Genomic DNA, 14,226 nt, shown 5'->3' on the forward strand with positions numbered 1-14,226 from the left:
GGATTTATCAATAAATTTCCCCCAAAAATGCGACTTATACTCCAGTGCGACCTATATATGTTTTTTTGCTTCTTTATTATGCATTTTCGGCAGGTGCGACTTATACTCCGAAAAATACGGCATTTATACTTTCATAAACAGTGGGAGAAGATGGCTTTCCAGAGAGGTCCATGACCCCCTTTTGGGACCCAACCCAGTCACATCTGTACCTTGAACATACTGCAGAATTGCAGTTTTCTAATTATTGGTTAAAAATAATACTGGGATTATTTCCTTATTACTAAAAATATTTCTAAAAAAATATGGTAATTTCTCAACATGTAATAAACATATTTCAATGTATATATGCCTTTTCACCATTTTATTTGGTTGCTATTTCTGTAGTCTGAGAACATATGATGACTATTCCAGAAATCTTGTGCTAAAAACATGGCAACATTTTTTTCATCTACTGTATGTAGTGTATTTGTGTATGAAGGTTTAGTTTGTAAAACTCTGGGGCAAACAAAAACAATTATTACTCAATACTATGATATTAAATATTTAGGGGTGGATTTACTAAGATCCTAATATCACAGGCTAAACCAGGGGTCACCAACGCGGTGCCCGCGGGCACCAAGTAGCCCGTAAGGACCAGATGAGTCGCCCGCTGGTCTGTTCTAAAAATAGCTCAAATAGCAGCACTTACCAGTGAGCTGCCTCTATTTTTAATTCTAAGAGAGACAAAACTCAAATAGAATTTGAAAATCCAAGAAAATATTTTAAAGACTTGGTCTTCACTTGTTTAAATAAATTAATTTATTTTTTTGACTTTGCTTCTTATAACTTTCAGAAAGACAATTTTAGGGAAAAAATACAACCTTAAAAATCATTTTATGATTTTTTTAACCCATATACCTTTTTACCTTTTAAATTCCTTCCTCTTCTTTCCTCACAATTTAAATCAATGTTCAAGTATTTTTTATTTTATTTTATTATAAAGAATAATAAATACATTTTATTTAATTCTTCATTTTAGCTTCTGTTTTTTCGACGAAGAATATTTGGGAAATATTTCTTCAAACTTATTATGATTAAAATTCAAAAAAATTATTCTGGCAAATCTAGAAAATCTGTAGAATCAAATTTAAATCTTATTTCAAAAGTGGATTTTAACCTCTTTAAAACATGTCATCAAAATTCTAAAATGAATCTTAATCAAGAAAAATTACTAATGATGTTCCATAAATTCTATTTTTTCCAAAAAGATTCGAATTAGTTAGTTTTTCTCTTCATTTTTTTTCGGTTGAATTTTGAATTTTAAAGAGTCGAAATTGAAGATAAACTGTTTAAAAATTTAAGTTTCATGTTTTGTGTGTTTTCTCCTCTTATAAACCATTCAATTAAGGGGTTTTTTCATCATTTATTCTCTACAAAAAACCTTCCGTAAAAGGAAAAAAAAATGTACGACGGAATGACAGACAGAAACACCCATTTCATATATATATATATATATATATATATATATATATATATATATATATATATATATATATATATATATATATATATATATATATATTTATTAAAGGTAAATTGAGCAAATTGGCTATTTCTGGTAATTTATTTAAGTGTGTATCAAACTGGTAGCCCTTCGCATTAATCAGTAACCAAGAAGTAGCTCTTGGTTTCAAAAAAGGTTGGTGACCCCTGCGCTAAACAATGTGTTCAATCTACTGGTTGTTTCCGTGTGCCCAAATAGGGAACTGAAGGGGGAGGAAGATAAAGAAAAAAAAGATAGTGCGAGACGTGTGGAGCATTGCTGTGCTGTGTGTGTGTGTGTGAAACGAAGTGGAAGTACTTCTAGCAAGGAAGACAAAACTATCCTCTAAACAAAGCAACTGTAACCCGCCTTTAACCCACAGCTGTCAAAGTGTGTGGAAGACCAAATAATAGGGTTACAAATTCATAATTTCAGAACTTTTTTTAAAACAGGATGTATGTTAATATATATTACAAATGAAAACATTAACAACATAAAAAAGAAATTGCCAGCAGTCACACTGAAACGCATCAATTCAATTTGTGGTAATCAAAGCTCTGTATGAGTGCAACCTACACTCATGTGCGCGCGATACTACTACTACTACGGGGTAGTAATGGACATTCAACAAAGTGACAATCACTAACAATAATAATACTACAATATTCTGTTTTGTGGACAAAGAGAGACATGGCCATTGACGCGTTTAATCACTTTTTAAAAAGGGGCTGTTTTCAATATTTATATAGATGCCAAGAGGGCGCTAACTTTCCAATGTATCCATTTCCATCCATTTTCTACCGCTTATTCCCTTTTGGAGTCGCGGGGGGCGCTGGTCCCTATCTTAGCTACAATCGGGCGGAAGGCGGTGTACACCCTGGACAAGTCACCACCTCATCGCAGGGCCAACACAGATAGACGGACAACATTCACACTTACATTCACACACTAGGGACCATTTAGTGTTGCCAATCAACAGGTGCATGTCTTTGGAAGTGGGAGGAAGCAGGAGTACCCGGAGGGAACCCACACATTCACGGAGAGGACATGCAAACTCCACACAGAAAGATCCCCAGCCTGGGATTGAACCCAGGACTGCAGGACCTTCGTATTGTGAGATAGACGCACTAACCCCTCTTCCACCGTGAAGCCGCTAATTTTCCAATGTATTGTACACAATATATCCCACCCTCCGACAGCTTCTCGTATGTAATGACGTAATTACGCATGTACGTAACACATGCACGTGCATTAGCTCTAGGTGTTCTTAGCTAATAATAAGAATTAGGGATAGGGGTCATTGGATGTAAATTATATCTTAACAACAACATAACTGCATGTTAAATGATAAATGGGTTGTACTTTGTATAGCGCTTTTCTACCTTCAAGGTACTCAAAGCGCTTTGACACTACTTCCACATTTACCCATTCACACACACATTCACACACCGATGGAGGGAGCTGCCATGCAAGGCGCTAACCAGTACCCATCCGGAGCAAGGGTGAAGTGTCTTGCTCAAGGACACAACGGACGTGACGAGGTTGGTACTAGGTGGGGATTGAACCAGGGCCCCTCGGGTTGCGCACAGCCACTTTCCCACTGCGCCACGCCGTTCATTGCTATTCTTGCACTGCTTTTGTATATGTGCACACACTCCCTGCGCGTACGTGTTGACGTGAGTGACCGCCATGAACACCAATCCTTTATTCCTTTTATTAACTTTGTAATCCTGAAAATACACACAGATGTGTTCTGTTAAACCACTGGTAGTGACATAAGCTAGCCGGTGGAATTCTTGTTACATTTTTCTAAGTAAAAATTTAACACTGAGGAAGTTTCAAACAGCGCCTTCAAGTAACCCAACATGCAGCTATACAATTATAAAAGGATGTTGCTTAATAGACAATATAAATGATAAATAAATGGGTTGTACTTGTATAGCGCTTTTCTACCTTCAAGGTACTCAAAGCGCTTTGACACTACTTCCACATTTACCCATTCACACACACATTCACACACTGATGGAGGGAGCTGCCATGCAAGGCGCCAACCAGCACCCATCAGGAGCAAGGGTGAAGTGTCTTGCTCAGGACACAACGAACGTGACGAGGATGGTACTAGGTGGGATTTGAACCAGGGACCCTCGGGTCGCGCACGGCCACTCTCCCACTGCGCCACGCCGTCCCAATATATCCCAATATATCTAACTTTTTTTTTTTGACAGGCCATGCAAACACACAGGGCTTCACGGTGGCAGAGGGGTTAGTGCGTCTGTCTCACAATACGAAAGTCCTGAGTAGACCTGGGTTCAATCCCGGGCTTGCATGTTCTTCCCGTGAATGCGTGGGTTCCCTCCGGGTACTCCGGCTTCCTCCCACTTCCAAAAACATGCACCTGTTGATTGGCAACACTAAATGGTTCCTAGTGTGTGAATGTGAGTGTGAATGTTGTTTGTCTATCTGTGTTGGCCCTGTGATGAAATGGCGACCTGTCCAGGGTGTACGACGCCTTCCGCCTGATTGGAGCTGAGATAGGCACCAGCGCCCCCCGCGACTCCAAAGGGAATAAGCGGTATAAAATGGATGGATGGACACACACACAGACACACACCCAAATGGTGGAGGATTCTCTGTCAATTATCAGTCTTTGTAGCTACACTAGTAGTTCAAATCTTCATGCCTGGAAAGCAAACTTAAGACACCAAAACAACTTTCTTCACATCTGTTACATGAAGATCATACATTGATATTCACATTCCCTTTATGTGACTAGCAATGAGATGTAACCTTTGACAAGCATATAACTAGATGCCTCGTCACCTCCAAATTCATATGGGATCTTTTGTAGACGCTTGAGAGTTTGAAACAAGTCTGGGGACGATGCAAAGGAAGGTCATACAGTTAGCACCTAGAACAAATCTGCTAAAAGCTAAAGAAAAAAATTATGTGCACTATATCTAGGTAAGCCTCTAGTGAACTAATAAATAAATCAATGTAATACATGCATGACTAACCAGAGTATAGTCTTCTGCCACCAGAATGAATCCGTTGTTGTCAATGAGGTAACAACTAATATCCTATTGGAAAAAAAGAAAAACAATGATTTAAAATTTGAGCAGAAAAAAAGATGAAGGAAATTAAATGCCAACTGACCTCATCATCACAACTTATGGAACACTTTCCATCAAGGGCGGCACACTGGAAAAGAGGAAGTACTTTTACAGTCTATATAATGTTATGCATGTTTAACTAAGAATATAAAGTTGTGTACCAGGGGCTAACCTTCATTATCTTGTAAACTTGGGGATTTAAATGTACAGTACTGAACAAACACATTAATGAGCCTTTAAACATGAAAGTCTTAAAAGAAAATTACAAACACATTAGTAAACATTCGCAACCAAAGTCTGGCGTACTAAAATGGAAATCAACATACTTTCTTCCATATGACCTTTTCCAAACTCTTACTGTGCTTTGTCTAAATAATGTACAAACTGTTTTCATCACCATTATTTGTGCTTCCAAATAACATTTTGAAGCACTGCCACCGGGCCTTCTGAAATTACTATAATACACAAACTGCACTGATAATGCTTTCAATGGAATGTTTCCAGCAGATGTTGTTTATAAACCTGCTGTGATTCCCAAATAGTTTATGCCTATTACAGACACGAATTAGGCCCAAGATAATTTTAACTAAACTGTATATTGGAATTAACTGCTAAAGATTGCATGTCATTGCCAAAGGTTTAAGCACATCTGCAGGATTCATGGTTTGTGGCGAAAATTACTGTGTACCTTAGGTATACAGTATATTTGTGTGTGTGTGTGTGTGTGTGTGTGAGTGTGTATGTGTGTGTTTGTGCATACCTGTCTGCTGGCTGTCCAAAATTTTCTCTGAAAGAAGTCTAGTTTCATTTGGATTCCCACAGCTGAAAAATAGGAAACATAACTACTATTATGTGATACCAGAATTCCATCTAAAAAAAGCCTACAAACAATTATATTGCTGCAAAGCATTCGATAAAACAAAATGGTGATATGACCCGTTATCTAAATCACATCATCTATAACTACCGTATTTTTCAGAATATATGTTGCTCCGGAGTATAAGTCGCACCTGCCGAAAATGCACAATAAAGAAGGAAAAAAACATATATAAGTCACTAAGTCGCATTTTTGGGGGAAATTTATTTGATAAAACCCAACACCAACAATAGACATTTGAAAGGCAATTTAAAATACATAAAGAATAGTGAACAACAGGCTGAATAAGTGTACGTTATATGATGCATAAATAACCAACAGAGAAAGTGCCTGGTATGTTAACGTAACATATTATAGTAAGAGTCATTCAAATAACTATAACATATAGAACATGCTATACGTTTACCAAACAATCTGTCACTCCTAATTGCTAAATTCAATGAAATCTTATACTTTTAGTCTCTTACGTGAACGAGCTAAATAATATTATTTGATATATTACGGTAATGTGTTAGTAATTTCACACATAAGTCGCTCCTGAGTACAAGTCACACCCCCGGCCAAACTATGAAAAAAACTGCAACTTATGGTCCAAAAAATACGGTATGTAACCAAACATCAATCCTTCTCAAATAGTGGGGCAAGTGTGATGCCGGTGGGGGGGTAGTAGGGGAACATGTGACCCTGAGGAACATGCTTTATCAATATCAGTAACATGCTTCAAACCGCGCTTTGAAACGCTCTGCACTGCAAAACATGCTTATTGTAGCCATTCAAACTGATTTTCTCATTGTGATAAGAAAATAAATAGCACACATTTTTTTTTTATACATTTTTGATATGTCGGTTGAAGTGTTGCTCATCACTTATAATGTACCGTATTTTTCGGAGCATACAGATAACTAGCACTGCTGGTCTATTCAGGTCTATTTTCACACAAAAGATTATAAGGCGAATTAGAAGGGTCAAATTATGCTTTTTTTCTTTTTTCATTGAAAACACTTCCTTGTGGTCTACATAACATGTAATTTATTTATTTTTTGGTCAAAATGTTGCATAGATTATGTCATTTTACAGACCTTAAGTTGCTTTCTGACAGTCGCTTCAGGTTGCGCCGTTTTGTGGCCGGTCCTTTTTACGTGGCTTAACTTTGACAGCGTCTTCTCCCAGTCACTTTTGTAGCGGTGTAGCGTGCAAGGACGGGAGTTGAAGAAGTGTCATAAGATAGAGCTAACTGTTTTAATGACAATCAGACTTTACTTAAATCAATAATGGAGTAACATCTCCTCATCCGTGGCTCACTAGTGCAACAACGCCGGAAATGTGTCCTGTGAAAAACCATTCGACAGGAACTCTCGAATAACTAAAGTTCCGTGGGTGAATAATGTAAACTAGCTACACCTATAGTTTTTAGTGCTTCCATAGCGAGTCTACTGAAAGATATAAGTTAGAACTTTATGCTACTTTATATTAGAAATGGCAACAGCGGATGATGAAAGCCCCATAACAAGAAGATAGAGAAAAATAAGAAGCTTATCGATTACGGTGTCACCACGGACTACAATTACGCATGCACAAACATTTTCGAGATTTATGTAGATCTCAAATACACATCAGCAGGTACCAGAAGGTAAGAAAAGTTGGTTTTACAAAATATTGCAAAACAAAACGCCAGATAATATGTCTACTATTACGTAAGTACCATTTTTGGCCCTGATACACGTGCTATAATAATAACTGTATGTTGAAGCACAGTACGCTTGACTACGGTAGCTGCAGTACCGAAAATCCATCAAGTGGTGCGGCTTTATAGCTTACCAAAGTCGTACTAAAACATTTTGACACCGTGTGTAATGTTATACTGTTTTAATGAAATATCAATATTTTGGGGTTGTTTACTGACTTCATCTTGCAGCCCATACATATCTTATATGTGTGATTGCCATCTGCTTGTCACACTTATCACTACCATGTACCAAATAAAATAGCTTCGAGGTCGGTAAGCAGAACCACAATAATTCCGTACATTAGGCGCACCGGGTTATAAGGCGCACTGTCGATTTTTGAGAAAATGAAAGGATTCTAAGTCCGAAAAATATTATTTATTGAGTTTATGTAATAAATGGTAAATGGTTATACTTGTATAGTGCTGTTCTGCCACTATTTCCACATTCACCCATTCACACACACCTACAGACACACATTCACACACTGATGGCGGGAACTGCCATGCAAAGCGCTAACCAGATCAGATCAGGTCAGAGATACTTTATTAATCCTCGAGGGGAAATTTATTTTTTCAGCACAATCCTGTTCAAGATCAGACAAAAAATACAGGGGGACAAAACAGGATCGCTGACGGGTCTGCCAACTTCTGGCGTCCCTTACAAAAAAGAAGAGGAACAGAAAAACAATGTATGTGTGGGGAGGAGGGGGAGGGGGAGGGGGGCATAAAACATCGGTCTAAGCCTGGGCCCCTGGAGAGGGCGTCTAGACTGAGGCCAAGGAAAAAAAACAACTAGCCATGACGCGCATCCCTCTTAGATGTGTGTAAGAGGAAAACATCACACATCAAATAACACAAAGGACATTAAAGACATTAAAAGAGCAGAGCTGATGCACCCAGCCACTTCTACATACAGCTATGAATAAAAAATAAAAGAAACATATAGACTGTAGTGGCCTCTGCGGTGTTCCATGCCACCGTCTGCTGGGGTGGAGGGAGCATGGTCAGAGACAGGAGCAGACCCAACAAAGCAAGAGCTGACTCCACTCTCGGCCGCCAAAGAACTCAGCCAGTGTCCAGTCCGCATGGATGAGCGAGGATGCGTTTAAGGAGACTGAGGTGTCCGATATCTGCTCATTCAGCCAAGACACTGTGAAGCTTGTCCGTCCTGGCGCTCAGTACTAGCTCTGCAGTCCTGTCTCTTCATCTGCATCTCCTCCGGTCTCTCCAAAAGGACTTTGGTATGGTAGAGACCCAGCAGCTGGTCTCCATGGCCAAAAGGCTCCCGGGAGGCAGATCCAGAAGTCCACAAAAAAAGCACCGCAGAAGTCACAAAAGTTCCACCCCTTGTCACACAGTCGAAAAGGGTCCCCAATTAAAAGGCAAACAAATACAAATATAATAACACATGAAAACAAGAGGGCAACACAAATGGAGGACACAAGAGCGCAGAACTCCTGCCAACAGCAGCCACTACAGTGGCGCCATCTTGGAGCACACGACCCATCACGAGCAAGGGAGAAGTGTCTTGTAGCATCCCGGAAGAGTTAGTGCTGTAAAGGGTTCTGGGTATTTGTTCTGTTGTGTTTATGTTGTGTTACGGTCCGGATGTTCTCTCGAAATGTGTTTGTCATTCTTGTTTGGTGTGGATTCACAGTGTGGCGCATATTTGTAACAGTGTTAAAGTTGTTTAGACGGCTACCCTCAGTGTGACCTGCATGGATGTTGACCAAGTATGTGTTGCATTCACTTGTGTATGTGAAAAGCCGTAGATATTATGTGACTGGGCCGGCACGCTAAGGCAGTGACTTTAAGGTTTATTGGCACTCTGTACTTCTCTCGATGTCCGTGTACACAGTGGCGTTTTAAAAACTCAAAAATGTTCCTTTTGACACCGATACCGATAATTTGGAAACCGATACAGATAATGTCCAATATTACATTTTAAAGCATTTATCGGCCGATCATGTCGGCAATCCGATATTATCGGACGTATCTAATTTTGTGTATTAAGGATAGTATCACGTAGAGTGGTAAACTTGGTAAAACACAGTATTTGGAAAAACATATCAGGTATGTACTTTGTGTGATTGTTAAGGTCAGTGGTGTGCTGCTGTGGCCTGTTTTAGCTGCCCCCCAGAGGAACAGGTGCAGATTATCGCGTCATAGTTTTGCCCGATCCTTTTAGCAGCCCAACGATTCTACACCCACTTGTAAAACCACAAAGGAAAGGCTAATTCAAGATGCCTGGCAATGGAAAGAGCTTCCTAGATCATGACGCTAAAACAGATGTATGATTGTTTTACCCTTCGAAGACAGTAAACAGAAATAGTTGTGAGAAATGGAATGATGAGAAACAGTCAGGTCTCAAGCAAAAATGTAAGGAAATCTGTCAAAGTGCATAACAGGTAAAAAGAAGAAGTCACATTGCCTTCTCACTCGAGAACTTAAGAGTATTAAGACAAATCCCTAAATCTGTCATACTTACTAGAGGAGGTCTCAGTGTTGTATGGGTAGAATACATTTTTTCCCAAGTATAATTTAAAAACGTGGGGGGGTGTACAGAATTTATGTGCTGAGCTGGGTTTATAAATCCATAGATGAAATGTCATAACATCCACTCAAAATCCACTTATCGCCAATATTCCATCAACACAATCCCAGGCAGGAAGCGATGACAACCGGCTCAAAGACCACAATTAATTAGAATTCTACTTAGGATTGAAAAAGCCAAAAGACAATTCTTACCACAATTGGTGCAAACTCACCTTAAGTACTAGCTATTTTTTTCCCCACAACCGCACACTTATGAAGGCATTTGAACATAGAGTTGAGCGACTCACCACCGACAATTCCGACTGTCTATACTGCTTGGAACAGCATATTCCAGGACACGCAGAGGAGCTGACAATACACCTTTATTAAAGGATCACTTTAGTAACCAGCAAAATAATTCCTCTCCACATCAATAAAGCACTCTGATGGCCTACAGTAAAACCGGAGGATGTGAAGGAACTCCAGGACTACAGTCTATATCTAAGAAGCTGCTGTAATGCAATAGAGGACGTACCATTACGATCCGACATGGTGTGACGTTTGCGCTTCCAAAGATACGAAGAACAGCAGGTCGCTTGCAGGTTAGATAATGATTTAATTCCAAAACGCAAGGCAAAATACAAAACTGGAATGAACCTTGAGGGTTGCTCGAGGCTTACTTAATTTAATAAGACAAATTATATGTGAATAAAGTAAACCGTCAACATGCTCGTAGAATGTACTGAAATCCCCCACCCCCCACCTCCTTAAGAGACAGATTCCAGACGTCCCTAAAAAAACAAGTCCATAGTCACCGGAGAAATTGGAGGCGGGGCGGCAGACCCTGTGTTACCGATGCCACCGGGAACCAGTCAGGTGGCGGCGGCGAGTAAAAATCCTGTGAAATTGACGAGGAAGAGCATGATAGGTGTGCAATCACAGTCCTAGCGTTAGCGGAGATCCACACTCAAGCCCTTAATGTCGCTACCGCGGTGGTCATCCTTGTATTGGCCACATTTGTGTCTGACGAGGAAGCGGACATGGGCAAGAATAATTTCTCAGCAGCCATTGTGGTCCATGCCCAAGTCCTGGGATTTGCCGCCGATGGCACGGAGGGCCTCCATGGACTGGCCGATTTGGCAGGCCCCGAGCGCCCGATGGACGCCTCCACGGTAGGCGAGCAGGGCTAGAGGCTGAGCTGGTGGTGTCAGACCCACTGGAGAAAAGGATGATAGTATTGGACCTACTTGAAACGGGGATGGTGGCGTCTGCGGACCCACTTGAGATGAGAATGGTGGTGTCTGCAGACCCACTTGAGACGAGGATGGTGGCATCTGCGAACCCACTCTAGACGAGGATGGTGCCGTTTGCAGATCCACTTAAGACGAGGATAGGGGTGTCTGCAGGCCCACTTGAGTAGCTGTTGGTGTCTCTAGGCCCAATGGAATAGCTGGTGGCGTCTGCAGAGCTGGAACAGCAGGCGGTTTGGACGGACGTAGGATTGTCGGCGGGAGCCGTGCAGGAGGTGGCAGCTTGGCTGGTCGTAGGACTGGTGGCAGAGGCCATGCAAGAGGTGGCAGCTTGGCTTGAGCAGGCGTCGAAGCTGGAGCAAGCTTGAGTTGGACAGGCCTTGATGATGGAGCAAGCTTGGCTTGGGCAGGATTTGAAGCTGGGGTGAACTTGGCTGCTGGTACTGTGGACACAAGTAGCTGATCCTCCGTTTCCAGCACAGATTCAACACCTTCCGGTACCACTCGTCCATCCACACTGCATTGTACATCTCTGGAGGGTCCCCAGTAGATTGCGGTACTGGAGCAGAAAGCAAAGCTGAAGCTTGAGTCGATAGCACCCCCGGTGGTGGAGGGACAGACGGCGACCTCAGTGGAAGGGACTGTGTATCCCCAGCTTCACGGGTACCAGCACTTTCTCCCCCATCAGGGAGAGGATTCAAGATACAGTCAGTAGTTGGAGGGAGGAATGTTTGACTGGGGAACAGGAAGTGCAGGATCTTGAGTCTCGCAAATCTGGGTGGGTTAAGTGGGCGCAGCCTGAGCCTTGAAAGGCAGAACTTGAGCCTAGACGTGGATTGTTTGGCATTATATTGAATGGGCTTACCAAACTCCACTTCGTGTGTACGGGAACGCTGCAGAGGCTCCCTCTGGCAGGGTGAAGGAAACTGTGCAGTCTGCGTGTCTGGGTGGCATGCCGAAGCCCCTCCTCCTGCGTCGACGCGCGCCAAAAGGCGGCGTAGCTAAATTGTCACCAGCCCAAACAGAGTCAAATGGTACCAGATCGCCATCTGGCCCCCACATCAACTGCTCATTCTGAATATAGAAGACTCTCCGTCTCCATTGCCTTTAACACCCGCCATGTCCATACCTCCATTTCCATGGTGAAGTCCTCCTCGGAAACCCTTTGCTTTTCTGGTGGGTTTCTCCTGTTACAATCCGACATGGTGTGATTTTTGCGCTTCTAAAGATGCGGAGGACAGCATGTCGCTTGTAGATAAATAATTATTGAATTCCAAGACACAAGGCAAAATACAAAACTTAGGTATAATCCTGGCATGGAATGAACCTCAACGGTTGCTTGAGGACTACTTATATAGTAAGACAAATTACATGCGACCAAGGTTAACAGCCAAAATGCTCGTACGTAGGGATATAACAAGAAAGTAAACAAAATGAGCCAAATAGTGCTAGAACTAAAGCTCAACTTAAATTATCTTTAATTTACCGTATATTTTGGACCACAGGGCGTATTAAAGGGGACATATTATGATTTTTTTCAAAATTTGAAACACTATCTAGTGGTTTACATAACATGTAATGGTGGTTCTTTGGTCAAAATGTTGCGTAGATTATGTTGTACAGACCATCTTCAAGTTTCTGACAGTCGCTTCAGGATGCGCCGTTTTGTGGGCGGTCCTATTTACGTGGCTCACCTTCGACAGCGCCTTCTCCCCGGCATCTTTGTTGTAGCAGGACTCAAAGAAATGTCAAAGATGGAGCTCACCGTTTCAATGACATTCAGACTTTACTTAAATCAACAATGGAGCAGCATCTCCTCCTCATCCATGGCTCACTAGTGCAACGACAAAGCCGGAAAAGTGTCTTGTGAAAAAACGTCCAACCGGAACTCTCTAATAACTAAAGTTCTGTGGGTGAATTATGTAAACCCACTACACTGGTAGCTTTTGTCTACTGACAGATATAAGTTACAATGTTATGCTACTTTTTATTAGAAATGGCAAAAGCGGAGGATGAATGCCCAACAACAAGAATATACGTTTGTAGATGAAAAGAAGAAGCTTATCGACGATGGTGTCCCCACGGACTACAATGGCGGAGACGCGCAAATTTTGTAGACTTATGCAGATCCCAAATACACATCAGCAGGTACCAGAAGGAGAGAAATGTTTGTTTTGCATTATATTGCGGAACAAAACAGTAGATAATATGTCTGATAATAGGTGCCACTTTGCGGTCCTTATACACGCACCGTAAAAATAACTGTAAGTTAAATCACAGTACACCTGACAATGGTAGCCGTAATGCTCCGACAATCCATCAAGGGGTGCGGCTTCATAGCTTACCAAAGTTTTACTGAAATATTTTGACATATTTTTGAGCGGCGTGTGTAATGTTCTATATTCCCAATGGAACATTTAAAGTTTTGGTGTTCTTTAATGGCTTCATATACAAAATAAAATTGCTTTGAAATCGGTAAGCACAACCAGAATAAATTCCGTACATTAGGAACATCGGGTTATAAGGCGCACTGTCGATTTTTTGAAAAAAGTACGATATATATTTTCATGCAGTTTAACATTTCTTTTCTTTCACTAAATGATCAATTATCACTTGCAACATTTAATAAAATTTTTAAGAAATTCCCATCACATGTATCAAATGAATAGAAAAGTGTGTAAAAGAGGATGATAAGTACATTCCCAATGGAACATTTGAAGTTTTGGTGTTCTTTAATGGCTTCATATACCAAATGAAATTGCTTTGAAATCGGTAAGCACAACAAGAATAATTCCATACATTAGGAACACTGGGTTAGAAGGCGCACTGTCGATTTTTTGAAAAAAGTACGATATATATTTTCATGCAGTTTAACATTTCTTTTCTTTCACTAAATGATCAATTATCACTTGCAACATTTAATAACACTTTTAAGAAATTCCCATCACATGTATCAAATGAAAAGTGTGCAAAAGAGGATGATAAGTATATTCCCAATAGAACATTTGAAGTTTTGGTGTTCTTCACTCGGCGACGGAAAGTTTCTGTGAGTATGGCTTCCTGCGCTTCGTGCACTTTACTCATGGATAGGTTGGCTTTGCTAGAGAGCCGTGTCCGCCAGTTAGAGCAGTGTAATTTCGTAACTTTAGATGTTGCGGACACATCTGCTAGCGTTAGCTGTAGCGAGCTAACTAGCCCAGCTTGTA

General features: G+C 40.9%; 1 protein-coding gene across 2 annotated transcripts in view; it reads right to left on the reverse strand.

Moving 5' to 3' along the window:
- The window catches only part of cacna2d3a (calcium channel, voltage-dependent, alpha 2/delta subunit 3a), a 308,948-nt gene that overhangs the window by 25,121 nt on the left and 269,601 nt on the right, over positions 1–14,226 (reverse strand). For both annotated transcript variants that reach the window (XM_061904454.1, XM_061904455.1), the window contains exons 26-28: positions 5,393–5,454; positions 4,676–4,720; positions 4,537–4,599 (exon numbers count right to left, since the gene is read on the reverse strand). In XM_061904454.1, the coding sequence (XP_061760438.1) occupies positions 4,537–4,599; positions 4,676–4,720; positions 5,393–5,454 (170 nt within the window). The remainder of the gene's footprint in view (positions 1–4,536; positions 4,600–4,675; positions 4,721–5,392; positions 5,455–14,226) is intronic.

This window comes from Nerophis ophidion, linkage group LG06 (genome assembly GCF_033978795.1).
Source record: "Nerophis ophidion isolate RoL-2023_Sa linkage group LG06, RoL_Noph_v1.0, whole genome shotgun sequence".
Classification (NCBI taxonomy): domain Eukaryota; kingdom Metazoa; phylum Chordata; class Actinopteri; order Syngnathiformes; family Syngnathidae; genus Nerophis; species Nerophis ophidion.